This window comes from Dioscorea cayenensis, chromosome 6 (genome assembly GCF_009730915.1).
Source record: "Dioscorea cayenensis subsp. rotundata cultivar TDr96_F1 chromosome 6, TDr96_F1_v2_PseudoChromosome.rev07_lg8_w22 25.fasta, whole genome shotgun sequence".
NCBI lineage: Eukaryota > Viridiplantae > Streptophyta > Magnoliopsida > Dioscoreales > Dioscoreaceae > Dioscorea > Dioscorea cayenensis.
This window is the reverse complement of record NC_052476.1, coordinates 14,616,561-14,635,902: the sequence shown is the minus strand read 5'-3', so window position 1 is coordinate 14,635,902 and position 19,342 is coordinate 14,616,561. Positions and strand designations below refer to the sequence as shown.

Here is a 19,342-nt window from a genome sequence, read left to right as displayed (position 1 = left end):
TTTTTACCGCCGTGCTTGTCATTTATATCAAAATATATAAAAATAAAAACAAAAATAAGAAAAAACCCACCCAAAATATAATGAAAGCGAAAAAAATGTGCGTGCCCGTTGTGGATGAGACCATCCTCTACCACCACCTCGCCTTCCACCAAATCCATCCACGTCCTCCTCGCTTATCCTACTAAATCTCTCTCTCTCTCTCTCCAAACTACATATGGTCATCACTAGTTAGGCATCCATGTGCATTATATAATTAATGGTTCACCGCCTTTATTTTCTCCCAGAGATAAATATTTTTACATCAATTCTTCTCTTCTCTAGCATTAACTAGTATGACCACCACCACCTCCACCTCCACCTCTACCTCCACTTCTTGCAAGGATGAATTCCATGGCATCTTCAACATGGCCTCTCTCAAGATTCATCTCCCACAAAAGTATGCACCCACTGCTAGTAACTTATTCCTTTCTCTTCATCTATATATATGTGTGTGTGTGTGTGTGTGTGTGTGTGTGTGTGTGTTTGATATGAATGGTTTTTCTACCTTTTTTATTAATTTATAAGTTTAAGTTGACAGGAAAACAATGAATATAATTGGAGGTAGTTAATCAAATTAAATTGATGAGGTCTGATTGTAGTCCAATATATATATATATATGAAACCTATGCATAAAAAAAGATATTTATTAACTTACTTTAATCTCTTTTATTTATTTATATATGTACTTATTCCTTTGTTTAATGGGTTTTCTTGTGGTTAATTAGGAGAAAAGGATTGTCCAGTTATTACTCTGGGAAATCAAAGTCATTTGCATGCTTGTCTGAAGCAAAATCAACTGCGGATCTTGAGAAGAAGTTGGATAATTACATTCCAGAGGCCAAGAGAAGGAAGTACTTAAATCAACATGCAGTTTCATGACTTCAATTCTCTGGTTTTGCAAAATAACACATTAGAATAGATTAAATTTCAGATAAATTGTGTTGTGTTATATACATTATATATAGACCAATATTGTGTGTGTGTCTGTGTGTGTGTGTGTGAATATTTACATTAAAGAGCAGAGCCTTGATCTTTGAAACAAACTACTGACTATTTACAATGAAAGAAGCAGTGGACAATGGCTTGAGTTGAATAATAACGATGCGATTGTAATTCAAGTTATATACGTATGTATTGAGGGGAATTTAGTGCATGTCCTTTTCAAGTAGAGATAAGTTCAAGTTTAATATTAACATTTTGAAAAGATCGAATATAAATCAAAAGACAAAGTGATTTGGTTAATTTGGTTTATTGGTATCTGAGCCCCCATTAAAACTTTTACGCATCTTTATTTTTCTTCACAACCTAACCTTTATTTTTCTTCGTAGTCTAACCAGTTATCTAAATAATTTTTTTTTTATTTTTCTTCACAACCAAACCTTTATTTTTATTCGCAGTCTAACCAGTCATCTTGATAATTTTTTTTTATTTTTTTTCACAATTTAACTTTTGTTTTTCTTCGCAGTCTAACTAGTCTTCTAGATAATTTTTTATTTAAAAAAAATTGAATATAAGAAGTGATTGATTTAGGCTCGGATGACAGCATGAGTACTTCTCAAAAGATCATCAAGGAGACCATGAGAAAGTTCCTGGAATTTTCACGGCTTGTTTTCAATTGTCATGATCTTTTATTTCTTTTCATAAACTAAGTTAAACTTTTGTTCCTACTTTTTTTTTTTGGGTCTTTCAATAAATATCATGCATCACCTTCCACACATTTTATGAGAGTGGTACTTCCCTATATTTTAAATAAGCGAGTGAGGCAAGCAAGAGTTAAAAATACAACTTGTTTTGAGAGAAATCAGAGTCACTTCGCTTCATTTTCTCGGATAAATGGCCATTGAGAAAATAAGTCCAATGATCCTAAAATGATCCAAATCAACATAAAACTTCACATTATAGAATTGTTCATTAGCCTAGAAATTACTTCTCTTAATATTAGTAATGAAATCCAACCATGCATTTTGAGCATCAATGGCCATGATTAAACTACAATAAACACAGCTTAATTACCACAGATCAATACTTTGGCCATGAGTAAACTACTTCAAATGCTTGCTGAATACCCAATTAATCTCACAAATATAGCAAAAGCAAAATCAGGCAGAGTTCTTGGTAAAATATTCCCGAAAATAGTTAAATTGGAATTTAAAATGACAGAGAAATCGGTCCCAGTTACTAGCTATCAGGCTAACCAAGTCTTGTGAAACATATAAATTAGTACCATGCAACAAACAACATCTATCTATCAGAAATAAAACCAGAAGAGGGCATATCAAATCAAAGATCTAATAAAACAAGTTCATGTGCAAAGACCAACACAATGTCTAGTTAAAGCATGGTTTACAAACTATCTTGAAATTGCAGAGGTCAGGTAGCTAGATAAACATGCAATCTGAAATCCGACCGGATCCACATCCGGCAAAATGCAGGTCTTCAAATCTTCAAATAATATGAAAACTAACAACAAAGCTCACATCTGAAAATTCTGATTGCTTAGGATTTTGCTCGGGGTAACATATGCATCTTAGTACCTCCTGGGTGGGGTCCTTGAACGGCGGCGTGGTGATCTGTGATTGATTGGTGAAATAGTATGTGATGTTAATTAATAAAGCAGCATTCGTATAAGAAGAAAAAATTAATAACTAAAGCAGCATTGAAGATTCAGGTAGAAAAATTTTGTTAGATTAACAAAATTTTGTGAAGATTCACCCAATCATAATCCTTTATAGGTGAGATACACATAGTTAAAAGGTCTAAGTGTTCGCAACTTCATTTGTATAAAGATCGAAGATTATGAATCAATACTGGCTCAACTTACGGAAAAACTAAAGTTGATATTGAAAACCAGATCACTGTAAAGGAGGTATGTAATAAAGGCTAAAGGTCGAAGAGAATAACACTGAAGTACATGCACAGGAAGACTATAGACTAAATGACACAGAAATTTCTCTTTTCCACTTTAAATTTAAGGACAAAAGGGTTTAGACTGAGAAATGCACCTCCTCCTCTGGTTCCTGCGCTTGGAAGGACCGTTGCTAAATGCCCAATCAACAGAGATGGTTTGTGTGAGAAGCTCAGTTCCATTCAGGGTACGAATTGCTGCTTGTGCTTCAGAAAAGTTTTCATATTCAATCAATGCATAGCCCTGCAAGATAAAGGCAAGAATTCTTTGTTTCATGAAAGAATAATGAAAACTTTCTGTAAGCATCGATTTGCTGAGTAATTTTCAGTATCCTAAACTCATAAACCTACAGCATATAAAACATGCATCTAGATAATATTATAACATGAATCTACAGCATATAAAACATGCATCTAGATAATATTATAACATGAATCTACAGCATATAAAACATGCATCTAGCATAATATTATAATGGTGGCAGTAGACTTAAATATCAAGTTTCCAGTATGTTCGTTTCATATTTTTCGCTACTGCAGAAGATTAGTGAGCCGACATTTTCATGAAGTTCCAAATTGGAAACAAATGAAAACAAAAGAAGAAATGGTCATGAATGCCCATGATCCCAAATAGAATATAACCATCTTGAATGAAAGCCAAAAGAAATAAGGCTGGAACCTCTTTTCCAGAGGAAGAAGTGGCTGACTCAAAGTGAAATGCCCCTTGGGACAATAACCTGATTTAAACATAAATCGAAGAACTTGAGGATGCCAAGTAGCACATTGCAGAGAACATTAATCACAAATCACTTATTCTTTTAATGTAATTAAAATACTAATTTGACTGAAAATACATGGCGAATTAATTGGCCATTGATTTAAATAAAAAAAAGTTCAGCTTGGCTAATTACTAAACACAACGTTCAGTAAAAAGTGGAAGTTCTCAGAAGTTTTAGCTTGCTTTGATAGAGAGTGAAGATAATTTATTATTTCAAGCAAGAGATGGAGCAAAGTCTCCCACAACTCAAACAGAAACCATTTGTGAAATTCACTCAGTGACAAAAAATCAGTTAGAACTTCTAGTTTGTTCCCTTAATTATTATAACCATCTTGAACTTACCCACCATAACGTATCTCAAGTTTCACAACAATTGCTTAGGATAGTAAATTACATTACATTATTATGTCCAATGATCAACATTAAATCATGGGAGACTATTCAGATTTATTCAGACATCAATGATGAACATAAGCTACAATAACTTTATACTAAGAAAAATGATTTGAGTATTCTGTAAATAATGATTTTACATATATTATGCTACAAAGTTAAAATAATTTGGCCACATCTTCCATAACTTTTTAAAGAATTATATATCACCATTCATGAAAAAACAATCTTAACTTCTATGGCACCCACAACTATATAACCATCTAAATAGATTTAAATTCCTCACCAAGAAATATCTCAAGATTTTCATCAGTAGTGCTAGATATAGTGATTATGGTGCATCACGTGAATGAGACAAGCTAGTGAACTAGATGATTTTAGTCAGATTTATTCAAATATCAACAGAGTATATACCCACAACAACCTTCTGTGAATGCCATCACATCATGAAATACTGTTAATTAATTTCTGAAAGCTTATTGCTTTTGAAGAACTATAGCTAATGTAATTTGGAATCACAAAATTTTCAAGAAATTAAATTAGCCATTTTATAGACAAACTATAAGAAATCAAAGGAGACTGACACCACACTGGGAAATTCCTATAACATTCTAGAGGTTTATTTAGATAGAGCCCACAAGGTTACTTTAATTTAATATTCAAAAAGAAAATCGACCTCTACCTGCCTTTGCAAAATGAACTCTAAAGCCAACACACAACAATTTTCAACTTGTCTCATCATGAAAAGAATTATGAAATCAAAGGATTGACCTTAGGCTTTTCATTTATAATCTACTGAACAATGTAGCACACTTGCAAAAACCTGTAACCATTAGAAGAAGTTCAGCTATAGACTCTGAATACTTGGTAAACCTTATAGATAATGATGTCCATATTCACCATTATTCATTTATTTAAATGCAATAAATGTAAGGTATTTTGCATACATACCCTTGTAAGACCATCTAACTTCGAGCATACCCTCCAAAACCCAAATCTTTCAATTGTCCAAAACTTATTCGAAGTAATTAGTGGATTAAAGCTAAACATGGTTAACTTGAGGTTGGTTGACACTCCAAAACATCGTCTTTGAAATAACTCTAACATCACTGAAAATGATAAATGCAAAGTGAATTTGGTGAATTAATAAAATGGTCTTTCGTTATAGTTAAAAAGGCACTTCCAATGGGTTCATGTTTTTAACCTTTGTCATATATATGTATGTATTGGATTTGGAAGGAGAATATCCACAACTTGCAAAACTGTATGATATTTGCAAAAGCGGCATAAATATGCACAACAAATTGTTTATGAAACTAGCAGCACAAGAAGGATAGTTTCTATATTGTTCTGACTTTGTACTCTATAAGAAAACAAGCAGAGGATGGAGAAGGGATGATGAGACTGCAGCCAAGAAGAGCGAAGGCAGTGGAGGAAGGGTGATGGGATGGGTAAATTTGGAGGAGATAGCAATCTGACAGTCATCCTGCAGTGGATAGTAATATAGTGATAATAGTCAAGGAGAAAATTGAAATAAAGATGAGATGAAAATTGAAAGCCGAGAAAATAGAAGAGTCATCAAGACTAATCAAGTGATGGTTGCAGTGGAGGAAAAGGAGATGGCGATATTTGAAATGGCAGCATGTGTGATAATCTAAATAGAAGAGGAAAAAAAGGAATAAAAAATCAATGAAAGAATAAAAATTTATGAGGAAGAGGGAATGCACAATTTAAGGTGGTGATGGCTGAGGCAACACAAGCAAAAAAAGGGTAATTTTGCCATAACATAATTGTGAGCATAATTTATTTATAAAACAAGGGTCTAGCGTTACCCAGACATGAGGAAAATTTATGGATTGGCATGCTTCTGATACATTTAGATTGCATGCTCGGATGTTCCCCATGTGATCATATTTTATCTGAAGTTGGTTTCATTTGTCTTCTTTTCATTCCACAATCATCTTAATTTTCTTTTGATTTTCAATCAGAAATTTCTAATTTATTGAATTATCTTATCTTTTAAACTCAATAAGTTCTTTATCTTTTTTCCTATCATTATGAATTGATTGTCTTTCTAACCTTTTTAATAGTGATTTTCATGAGTTTTCATGCTTTTTGTGAATATTGTTTTACTTTAATTTAAATTTAATATGATCTAAATCTTTGGTGGGAAGTTTTATTTCGCCAGAAACAACATTTACTACCATGTTTTTCGTACTTCTACAAACAAATGTGATTCATGTGTATGAATGGTTAGATCAAATATAAACTCAGTTTTAGGTTTCTGTTTGCGATTTAACACTAGGCTGTTCATAGATGAAACACCAAACAATGGTAATAAGTATTAATTATTGTCCATATCACATACCTTTAATAAATCTTTGTGAATCTCAGCAACAAAATGCTTATTAATTTTAATAAGAATATTGCAATGAATTACTCCAGATAAAATAATTAGAAAAAGAAGCTAAAATACCTTGACAAAGCCAGTGCGGCGATCTAAATTAAGATGAAGATTCTTGATCTGGCCAAATTCACGAAAAGCATTGTGAAGGTCATCTTCTTGGGCTTCTTCATGCACTCCAGTCACCAACACTATCCATCCTTCAATGGCTGTACCAAATTAAGAAGGAAAGGCATAAGTATGCATGGAAACATACAAAAGCTGAGGGAAATAAAGGCATGCAAATATAAAGCCAAATGTAGGAGAAGCATATCCTGAGTCAACATGGTGGCTGAAAAAAAAGTATGTTTGATTCAAGAGTACTAAGAAAACAACATCAACAAAGACACCCACATGCAGAATAGCAGTATGATTGCTGCAAAATATAAAAAATATAATAGATCTGACTGAGAAGCTACTCCATAAAGAGCTGTGACAAGTTATATTTTCACTCTAGAAAAAAATATAAAACATCAATAATTTTCTCATTCTTCTAGCTCAACTTCCATCTTCCAAACAACAATGCAGATCCAACAGGAAAGGATCTCAAACTGATTTAATTTTATTTTTGGAAAAGTTTTGCAGATACTAACGACCATCCTTAGTAGCAGTCCCTATTTCTAGTACAACAGAAATGAGAAACTGGGACCAAAATAGAACAAGGGACAAACAAAGAAAACATCTTCAAGACAGGACCACAGGGAGAGGAATCTCACTGTATGTCCATCAGTTTCTTCTTGTGTAGACTTGTCACAGTAGATAATTGAAAAGGTCTGGTAAGATATCTTAGAAACAAAGAATTATTGGCCTACAAAGAAAAAGCAGAAGGGCATAAAGAAAACTAGGGAAAGGAAAGAAAAAAAATACAAAAGAAACAAAAAAGGAGACTCAAATTCTCTCTCTTATTGAATCTTATACTCAGAAATTATATCCATAACACATCCAGCCTTCAAATATACTACATTATATGTATCCATTATTTATTTCATTGCTAGTGTCCCCTTTCATGTATTCCTAGAAAACATGAAATAGGGTTACAATTTCAGTGTCCACTATATATTCAATACTAAGTAGCTTGGCATAGACTTCCTTTTATAGATGTACATAGATACACATGAAATATGGTTACACTTCACCCAAAACAAAATATAACACAATTAGTTCAGTCTTTCAACCTAAGAATGACCACAGCCATGCCTCCATACATCACAGAAAGAACACAAGTAACCTCATGAGAAATAAAGAATAACTTCCAGCTATCAAATCAACCAAACAAATATTCATTCAAAATTTTCTACATGATGCCACTTACAAACAGAAGTGACAACATAATATGCAGTGCAAATAGAATATCATAATGAATCCACATCAAGGTTTTTATTGAACAGGTCAGCCCTGTGTACCACCATCTAAGCATTTGGTACAAGTAAAGAAATCATTGTCATCAGAAGAAAGGATCTGGATTTAAACCATCCGGCAAATAGCAATCCCAAATGATATTCAAGCTCAAGGTTAATCAGTACCCTTTACTTGAAATCATCAAAAAAAGAGTTTTTACATTCATAATCATTGTCTCACCAAACACCAGATCATAGACTAACACAGAAGAACTACCCTAAGGTTAAAGGAGCTCAACTTACTCGTTTAAACACTAAATCAACATATTCTATACTTCACAAGCAAGCAAAACATCAGGCAAACCAAGTATCCGCAAATCTCCAAGCACAAAGCAATACAAAACCCTAGACATCTATCAAAATCACAACATCACAATGATCGAAACAAAACTTTAAACAAGATCAGAAAAAAAAAATCACAAAGAAATAGAGATTGGATAAACAAACAGACATTTAAGTGGTCCCGGCCCGCCGTCAGAATCGAGGGAATCAAAGTCCCTTCCGGCAAAGCGAGGGCCAGTTTCCTCGCGGAATCCACGACCCTTCGTCTTCCTCTGCGCATTCGAGGGTTCTCCGCTGCCGCCGGTGATAGTGGAACGGAGCTTTGGGACTGGAACGGCTTCAGTTTCCATTCCAACATCCTCTTCCATGAGATCATCTTCATCTGGCTCGAAGTCCACCGCCTCCTCGTTCGCAGCCATCTCCAACCTCTCTCTCTCTCTCTCTCTCTCTCTCTCACGAAAACCCTCTTAGCATTTTAGGAAAAAATTTGGAAAATTTTTAGGAAAATTGGGGGGTGAAATGAAAAGGTAGAGTTAATTTTTTTTTTTTTTGGTTTGAATTAAAAGATAAAATGCTTATTATTTCATTTACTCCTTGAAATACATACATTTTTAATGTATATAATTTTATTTTATTTTTTGTGTATGTGATATTTTTTATATAGTTATATGAATATGGGATGTTATCCGCCACATGTTAATTAATTGTATTTTTAAAATTTTTAACTAATATAAGTTATTGACACTAGTAAAATTTATTATACTGGAAATGTCCTAAAAATTGCTCCAAATTTTATTTATTCACATATTGCCTAACCAAATTTAGGTATTTTCAAAATACTAAGATTACCCGTAAGTAGGTGTGATGTAATTTGATTTACAGGTAAAATCCCAAAATTAGTTGTTTGGTTTAATGTGAAAGCATCTATGCTGTGAATTAAGTTACAAATTTTTTTGAGTGTTTTGCTGCATTTGGACTTACGACCAAATTGGTCGTAAGTCTAAATGCTGCATTTCTTTTTTTATAAAAGTTACCCCTCGCCCGATCTCTCTCCCTCGTCCAGATTCTCATTTTCTTCATCCTCACAACTATGCGCTCACAAGATATCCTCTCCTCCTCTTCCTCGCCTGCTCAGCCTCCAAGGGCTTCATCACCGCCTCCCAAGGCTTCGTCGCCGCCTCTTAGGGCTTCGCCTGAACCTTTATCTTTGAAGCGGAGGTGAGCTATCGCCTGCTATCACTAGTACTTGACTTCTGTTAGGTTTTAGGTTTTAGATATGTTTCTTTCTATTGATGTTGCATCGATCGATGGGGTTGGATGTCCTGTTTATAATCCCATCTCTGTGTTTGGATTCTGTGTTCGCTTGCTTGTGATCAATGTCCCGTTTATAATTTCTGCGCTCTGAGAGTTAGAATTAACTACATCTTTGTTTGCTTTGGATGGTTTTTTTAAATCTATTTTTTGTTTAAATTTTGTAATTGCAAGCTAATTTGACCTTTTTTTTTATTTTTTATTTATTTCATCATGTCTGCATTATATTTTCCATTTATGATCTTGCAACTATGGATTTTTTTTTAATTCATGTTAAGTGCCTAAAGATAATTTTATGTATATATATGCTACTAGTTCAAGCTTTAGAAATGAGTGGAATGTTCTTGAAACCTGGGATTTTCATTTGAATTTTTGAAATGGGAGATCTGGAAGTGCGTCGTAGTTCCTTTATTGTGGAAAATGGCAATATAGAATTTCTAGTGGCTGATAGAGAAAGCATGTCTAACGAAGTTTACCCCTCTTATCATCAGACGGTTAATAATAGTGTTATGTTAGGTTGAGATTTTATTTTTGTCGTGTTCTTCTAATGAAGTTTACCCCTCCTATCATCAGACAGTTAACAATATTGTTCACTGGGTTGAGATTTTATATTTGTCATGTTCTTATAGATCTAAATTCATGTACCATTGACGTATGGTAGACCCAAATATGTTATCATTTCATTTAATTAATACCCAGAGATGATATTTTAGACAACTTTGTTTGCTTCAACTAGAATGCCCATAGACAAATTTTCATGGTCTTATAGGTAAATTTACCCTCGGATTAGATAGTCAAATAATTGATAGTTCTAATGAACTACGTACTAAAATACAAGCAAATTAAATTTCAACTTTTTTATGCCTGAATATATAGAAAAGGATGTTTTCAGTCAACCAAATGATTGCATATACAAGATCAAATCTGTGGTATATGATATCTGGAAAAAATAAAGTCCAAGTGAATATGAAATAATTTCGTTAGAACTCATTTGAACTGCATAAGACTACAAGAAAAAGTTGAACATTTATGGTTCTCAGTTCTCATATTATCCAGTGTCAAATGATGACAAAATTAAACAAATATCAATTATGACATTGGTCCTTAGTGAAAAAGGATCCACCCAATTAATGTTATCTGATGTAAACCTGTCATAGTTTATTATTATTATTTTTTTGTCTGGCAATGGAATGTTTTAATTAAATGTAGAATTTTTGTTCATTTTCTTATGCAGGTTGACATCATCCTTACTCTAATTTTGAGGCAACACAGATCTTCAAGGGTTGGTTTAATTACTTTCTTACTCTGGTTAGTATCAACAAAGTTTTTTTTTTCTTTTTATGTTAATTGCAATTCCTTGTTCTTCATGCTATATCTGATTGTGTTTTGATTGCTCTATCTTTATATGATCTCCTATTTTATTTTTTCTGTCTCTCTTTTTGGCATCAAGTGTGTTATGATCTGAGTGGTTCATGTACTTGGGGTTTTTTTTTTATTTGAAATATATATTATTATTATTTTTTTGCCATCAAGTCAAACATTCTAATTAACATGAATAGAAATTTTCATCAATAGGATGGTGGAGTCTGTTTTTTTATTTTTTTCCATCTAGACGCCATCACACTTTTTAAAATGAATATTTAGTTTTTTTTTTGTCAGTAAATTATATGCTTCTATTTTACTTTTTTATTATTCTATGATTAGAGACAAGTTTTTTAGAGATGTACCTCTTTGTCCATTTTTCTGGCCTATTATTATTTTGATTTCTTTTTAATCTAAACTCAGATTATAAATGAACAATCAATTTGGTGATGAAAGCGTTGTACTTGCCACCGCTATAATTGTTGAAATTGTAGCGCTAAGGTGGTACAATAGGAGAAGAGGATTGAATTTGCCACGAGAGCCGTATTACAATAGAGACCTACAATGTACAAATTATATTTCAAGAATAATACATGGATCTGAGGAGGCTAGTATAGCAATGCTAAGGATGAAAAGGGTTGTATTTTTTGGGTTATGTGATTTATTGAAGTCAAGAGGATTGTTGTGCAACACCCTACATATAAGTGTGGAAGAGCAAGTAGCAATGTTTCTTCACATTCTTTGACATAATGTGAGGAATAGGGTGATTGGAGTAAATTTTTTACGTTCCGGTGAAACTATTAGCCGATATTTTAAACATGCATTATATGCCATAGGAGAGCTTTGGGGTGAATTTATCCAACCGGCCTGCACAAGTACTAGTTCAGCCATTACACATGATCCAAGGTTTATGCCATATTTTAAGGTAAGAAAATATTGAATAACTCTACTATATGACTCACAGACTTATATACAATACGTAATATTTTTGTCCATTAATATATAGCATTGCATAGGAGCGCTTGATGGTACACATATCCATGCATCCGTTCGAAAGGAAATTGTAGCTCGTTTCCGTGGGAGAAAACCATATGCCACCCAAAATGTGTTGGCCGCAGTTGACTTTGAATTAAGGTTTACATATGTTCTAACTGGGTGGGAGGGTTCAGCACATGATGCACTTGTTCTTAGTGATGCTTTAGAAAGAGAGGATGGTCTTATTGTGCCTGAAGGTATTTTACCATTTCACAAAGTTATAATTATTATATTGTCAAAATAACTAATACAATTATCCATGTAGGCAAGTATTACCTTGTAGATGTGGGATATTCCACAAGAGCAGGGTTTATATCACCATTTCATGGTGTTCTGATAAGTGCTTGTGCGATATGAATGCGAAGCGTTCATTCCTTATGTTGAGCATTACTTTTCTCAGGTTTTTACACTAATATGTGTGTTTTTATGTTACTTTCGTGCAGGTAGGGTTGTGAGGTCAAGTATGAAGGAAAGAAGCCAATGTGGATTACAATGCACCGATTTTGGAGGAAATCTTGCTAAGGTTCGAACGCGAAGACATAGGTCGATGTGAGATGCTAGAGTGTGTGCCAACCTCCTCGTATTCGAGTTTGGCACATCCATTTGGAGAGGCACAAAGGCAGTCACACTCGAGCATTCCGACTTATGCACATAGAACAAGAGCTCCACCAACTTACCTATCATTGAAGAAGCAAGTGATCCACGACGTGAACGTGTGCCCGTTTGCGTTACTCCGATGAAATTATGAATTCGGGAAGCTATTCAGACCGGATACTGTAGCAGAGCACCGTAGCAACACGGTAGCAAGTACTGTAGCAGCAATATTCATAGCCGGCCGAGAAAACAGAAGTTCAGAGAATACACACAGGCGTGTGGAAATTATCCACGCCCGTATGGAAATTCCGCATGGGCGTGTGAAGCATCCACGCCCGTGTAGTTGCCCGATTCTAGCCCTATTTAAAGCCGAATCAGCCCTGATTTTAGTATTCTTTTCTCCATCTTTTCCCAACTTGAGAGAGGGCTTCGGCTAGGGTTTCGAGGGGTATTAGCCAAGGTTTTTGGAGAGGTTCTACGGCTCCGACATCGTCATTCCTTAGGAAGAAGGTTGGTAGGAGAGCTTCCGTCGAGGCGTATCCTATACCGGAGGAGGGAATCCTTGGACGACGAGTAGAGGACTTTCCACAAAACCATCGACACGACTATCGAGGGGGTTTCTTTATGGATTCATTGCTTTTATATTCTATTTCTTTGTTTGTACTTAGCTCCATGGAGAGCTAAACCACTAGTGGGTATTTGGGTATTTGTGAACCTTAGGATGTATTCGTTTCTTTGAATCTCTTTATTACGCTTTCAATAAATTGATGTTGATTGTGAGTTCCAACCTTGAATGCTTGTTTGTATGAACATTTCTCCTAGAGTGACACTAGGGTTGAGAGTTCTCGTTGATAACCTTGTGAGTGAGTGACACACCACGAGCGTTAGACACAGCTAGGTTGGAGAGGGTTAAGAGGGTGAGTCGAGAGGTACATGAGCGTCCCCTTTCCCCTCCGACGTGATAGATTCTACCTCCGTTCCTCGAGTTCTTTGCGGCCATAATAGAGTGAATGGTCTAAGAGATGAACTTCTGATGGGGCTTAGTTGCGCGTGCAACGGAGTGAAGCGTTGAGGTGATCTTAGTATCTAGGGCTTAATCGTGGTTAGGGACCTTCCACCTGGACCAAAGGGTTAGGTCTATAATTAGGAAGAGATTTATCACTTGGAATCCCTAGAGCTCATTGCAACTCTATACGAGTGTGAGGTTGAGAGGTTATCTAATCTCTCCTCCGGGACATGTATAGAGTTAGGCATAGTTGACCTTAGATTTGGGACTATGTAATTAAGGATTTCAACGACTCACCATTGCATTGATTAGGAAGTATAATAGAGGGTTCTTGCACTTGAAACAATTATCCTAGGCAGAGCATTATCCGAGTACCCCATCTTTATCGATTGCCTTACCCCCTTTCTTTACTTTTGCTCTCTTACTTGTTGTTTTTATTGTTGAGAATTGAATCATTGTCACACTTATCATCATTGATCTTTCATATAGCTAAGAATCGAATTAAGTATTTTTATTCCCTATTCCCTGTGGATTCGATACCTGCTCACCCGGGATTATTACTTCGACAAACCCGTGCACTTGCGGGATATACGCAAGGGGATCTTGTCATGTTCGCTATCATCTTAAGAAATTTAGTGTCCGCACACCATCAAATAACAAGGAACTATTTAATTATAGACATTCTTCATTGCGCACTACCGTGGAACAAGCGTTTGGAGCTTTGAAGAATCGATTCAAAATTCTCACATCTAGACCATTCTTTCCATATCGAACACAAGTGGATATTGTGGTTGCGTGTTGCATTTTACACAATTATATTTTATAAGGAGGTAATGATATTTATGTACCCGATGTTGAAGAATGGAACCTAATGTGCAAGAAGTTAGAACTCAATCCCAAGCACGTGAGAAATCAAGAGAATGGTTAGCAATACGTGATGCAATCATAGAGGCCATGTGGAACAATAGATAGTGTTTTCCTTCACTGTGGTTTTGTTATTTAATTATATACCTTCATCGTGGAATTATATTTAATGTGGTGGTTTTGTGTTGTTGCATTTTGTATTCCATCTTTTGATAACTAGGTTTAATGTGACACTTATATAACTTCATTGTGGTTTTGTTTTGGAATTATATTTAATGTGGTGGTTTTGTGTTGTTGCATTTTGTATTCCATCTTTTGATAACTAGGTTTAATGTGACACTTATATAACTTCATTGTGGTTTTGTTTTGGAATTATATTTAATGTGGTTGTTTTGTGTTGTTACATTTTGTATTCCATCTTTTGATAACTATGTTTAATGTGACACTATATAACTTTATGTGGTTGTGTCTTTGAAAATTTTTTCCTTTCTTTTGAATTTATTTCTTCTTCATTTATGAATATATATTTATTGTCTTTTTTTATATGTAAAAGATGGACTCCGTAGAAATGACTCAAGAAAGCAAAAATGTTGGAAGGAGATGCCAAACTAATTTTAGGTGGACAGCAATCATGACATCATTTTTGCTCAGATGCTTAGTTGATCAAGAAAACCTTGACCTTAAAATTAACAAAGGTTTAAAGAGTACTGCTATCAATGCAGTTGCGAAGGCTGTTAGTACGAGGTTTAACATGGCTGTGAGTGATACACATGTTATCAATCATTTCCGACATGTAAGAAAAATATGGCTAATAATAAAAAAGCTTAAGATTTTAAGTGAGGTTTCATGGGATGATTTGGAGAAGAAAATCATTATGGGCATTGAAGAATTCGGAACGTACATACAGTTAATCTGAAATTTGTTTTTTATTTTTATAATCGATATTTGTGTGCATTGTCTCTATTCACTTGTCCTTTTTGTTTTTTGTAGTCACATCCTAATGAAGTGGTTTACATCAATAAGCCAATTGAAGATTATGAGGAGATGGCCATTGTTTGTGGGAACGATCAAGCAACGGGGTCATTTGCAAGAACAGGTTCTCAAAGCTTTAGGAGTCTGGGTGTCTGCATGGAAATGCCATCAACACCGCCGACATTGGATTTTGATGATCAATTACAAGGGTTGGATGATTGGGACTTCACTCAATCACAACCACCTCCGGCAAAAACACCAACAACGTCCACTTCGAAGACGAAAGAAGTAAACAAGGGATCAAAGCGTATTAGGAGGAAAGAATTGGAAGTCATGCAAAAAATTTCCACTTGATTGGATAGGCTTGCAACTGTCGCGGAGACGGACAAAGGTGTACAATTGAGTAAGAGATTGTATGATGAGGTAATGACTTTGATTGGCTACTACAATAAGTTTGACCTTTGTTTAGCATATGACCATTTGAATGCCTAGAATAATTTGGCAACTGCTTTTAAAAACAAAGATCATGACCTTTGATGCTTTTGGATGGATGGTTTCCTTAGGCAGTTGGGGTGTGATGGTGGTGTCTGATATCGTCTACTCTTATGATTTTCTTATTTTGTGTGTTTTTAAGTTTATGGACATTTATTATTTTGCATGTTGTTTTTGTTTTTAGTTGTTGAAGTATGTTATGTTTTATGAACATGTTGACAATTTAATGGAGTTGGTTGTTGAATTTGGGTTGTTGAGTAGCAAACTTGTTTGATGGACATGTTAAATTATTGAATATGATTTGTTGAGTTTATATCTTGTTTTATGAACATAAAGACTTACTGAATTTGAGTTTGTTGAATTTAGATGACTTTGGTGGAATACGTGAGGAATTTTAGATTTAATTTTAAGTGAGTACGCTCAAGTGATAAGCACCTATTAGTAAATTCAAGTATATTGAATAACTAATTTTTAAAAAATAAAATAAATTTTAAATAAATAAAATACATTAACTTAAATAAATAAAACAGATTTTAAATGAAATATTAAAGAAAATTATAAATTATAAAAATTTTGTAAATAGGGGTAATCTCACCACTTACTTTACATGGTGATCTAACCCACAACTTACATCAAACCAAACACTTGAAAACAAAATACAACATTTTCATTTACAGGCAACTAAACAACCATGATGTAAGTGAAAATACAGTAATTTCAATTACATGTAATTTAACTTACACAGTAATTTGAAACACGGGTAACCAAACAACCATATCATTTACTCCTTGAATAACCAAACAACCATATCATTTGAATTAAAAGATAAAAATGCTTATTATTTCATTTACTCCTTGAAATACATATATTTTTAATATACATAATTTAATTTTATTTTTTGTGTATGTGATGTTTTTTTTATATAGTTATATGATTATGGGATGTTATCGGCCACACGTTAATTAATTTTATTTTTAAATTTTTTTTACTAATATAAGTTATTGGCACCAGTAAAATTTATTATACTAGAAATGCCCTAAAAATTGCTCCAAATTTTATTTATTCACATATTATCCAACCAAATTTAGGTATTTTCAAAAACCCTTATTTTTAACAGCTTAACTGACGTTGAAGGAAGCAGAAATACATAATATTAAACAAATATTAAAAAAAATATAATATATTAAACAAGTAAACACACAATGTTAAACGAAAAATATACCTACTAAGATGAAAGTACTATAGAATTAAAAATATGTGATGCAAAATATCACACCAACAACTATATATATATATATATAAATATATATAAGAAATCTATGGACGTCCAATTATCAGCCGTTGGATCACGATCCAATGCACAACATTGATGAACAATATTGCTGTTCATTATACTATTCCAAACAGTAATTACTGTATATGTGACTGTAATAATTACTGTTTATCAATGTTAGCCATTGGATTGAGATCCAACGGCTGATAATGGACAACATAGATTTTTTTATGTATAAAAATATAACATTATTTACTAGTTCGAGGAGTGAACAACTTTTGTAACGAATCCCTCTGATATATATATATATATATATATATATATATATATATATCTCTAGTCCTTTATTTTAATGAATTATTAATTTATTTTACTTTCTATAATTTTAGTAATTTATTGATAGTAATTGTTGTAAATATTTCTAAAATATTTTCTATAAAAAATATAGAATGTAAAAAATTAAAAAATTATGATCCAAAATATTGCCATGTTTATGAGATTAATTCTTTTACAAAATTGTTCTAATAGGTTAATTGATGTTAATTTTTGCACATCCATAAATAATTTCAATTTTAATTTGTGAGATTAATATTCTCTTTTAAAGCAAAAGAGTTGTAAAAAAATTTCTTTTTGCCAAAACTTGTTTACTGTATATATTTATATAGAGAAACTTCTTTACTATATATATATAGAAAATGTAATCTGGGGTCGTCCCATAGAACGTCCCTAGAGATAAGAACAACTTGGTAGTTGAACAATAACATAAACCATATCAGACCATTCGTTTCAAATGGGTTGGCCTGGTGTTCTATTGGTTTAGTTTAAGATTTTGCATCACACTTTTCACTGTGCTACTATTCATAAGTATAATAATACTACGCATGAAACAATGCAGCACCGTTGGATTTATCAACGTTCATAGATATATAAATCTATGAACGTGCACAGACAATTAATCCATATATATATATATACTATTGTAATATTAAAATATTTATAATATAATATATTATTTAAAATAACTTTTTAAAATACAGATATAACTTATCTTTTTTTATGATAATCTCATATATTTCTGAGATAATTTTTTTAAGTAACTTTTTTTTGGCATGTTATGCTTTACATTTAATTTTTTATTTTTAATTTTAATGTGTGGGATTAATATTTTTTAAAATAAATATAATTAAATAATATATATATATATATATATATATATATAGATTTTTGGAAGAGTACTAAAATCGAATATTTTAAAAAATTTGATTTTATTTCTATCAAAAGGATAAATGAGGGAAAAAAAGGTAATCAAAGAAGATAAAGATTGGATAATTAAAAATCCAAAAAGGCGATAAAAAAATATTAGAAAAAAATTCTGAAAAAAGATTAAAAGGAAGGAGATAATTATAAACAAATTGAAAGAAAATAAAGAAAATCAAAAAGAAAAAGCATAAAAACAAAAAAAAAATATATATAATAAAAATTATGTTGCGATATTTTTTTTAAATAAATCAGATTAAAAAAAGCCAAAAGTATGGAGATAAAGGAGGAGAAGACCTGGCGAGACGAGAAGAAAGAAGGTGAAGGGATTAATGAGAAAAATATGAAGAAAAGGAGATCAGAGAAGATGAGGAGGAATAGGAGGAAGACGAACACGAGGGCTTGGATTAACCTGTTGAGGAAGAAAGAAATCAAGTACGATCTAGTTAAAGAGCATAAGTCGGTCCTACCTATATATGTGCATGTGAATAGAGGATGCCGAGTTGATATGGAAAAAGATAAGTACATATGTTCTCAAACTCTTGCCAATCATGGATGCACTGAGGCCCCATTTGGTTCTCAAGATGGAGATGAGAATAGGGTGATGGAAATAGGGATGGAGATATAAGATTTGAGATGGGAACAAAAGTAATGTTCGGTTCGTGGGAATACGAATGGAATAGGAAAAGTTGAAAGGAAGAGATGTAATAAAATTACCTTTGTACCCTTTGAGTATTTTATTTTAAAATATACACTTTAATCATTTTTGGATAAAATTTTCTAAAATAACAGTAAATATTATCTATTTGAAAAATTAAATATTTGAGATATTTATAATTAAATTTTAATAATTTTTATATAAAAATAATTAACAAATTAAGGACAGATAAATTTTAAAATTCATTATAAATATCCATATGCAATATTTATTTTTTGAGA

General features: G+C 32.9%; 1 protein-coding gene across 1 annotated transcript; it reads right to left on the bottom strand.

The window, feature by feature from the left end:
* Window positions 1–2,194: 2,194 nt before the first annotated feature.
* Window positions 2,195–8,687, bottom strand: LOC120262872 (RNA-binding protein Y14A-like). Its single transcript, XM_039270777.1, has 4 exons — window positions 8,407–8,687; window positions 6,592–6,728; window positions 3,043–3,188; window positions 2,195–2,610 (listed from the first exon to the last, which is right to left on the bottom strand). The coding sequence occupies exons 1-4, from the start codon at window positions 8,654–8,656 to the stop codon at window positions 2,568–2,570; spliced, it is 576 nt and encodes a 191-aa protein (XP_039126711.1). The 5' UTR covers window positions 8,657–8,687; the 3' UTR covers window positions 2,195–2,567.
* Between the last annotated feature and the right edge of the window lie 10,655 nt (window positions 8,688–19,342).

Excerpts from the sequence above, each read along its gene's own strand:
- LOC120262872 (XM_039270777.1), bottom strand. The coding sequence starts at position 8,656 with ATGGCTGCGAACGAGGAGGCGGTGGACTTCGAGCCAGATGAAGATGAT. Across the intron at positions 6,729-8,406 it reads CGGGCCGGGACCACTTAAAT|CCATTGAAGGATGGATAGTG; the intron begins GTCTGTTTGTTT and ends AATTTGGTACAG. Across the intron at positions 2,611-3,042 it reads CGCAGGAACCAGAGGAGGAG|ATCACCACGCCGCCGTTCAA; the intron begins GTGCATTTCTCA and ends AATCAATCACAG.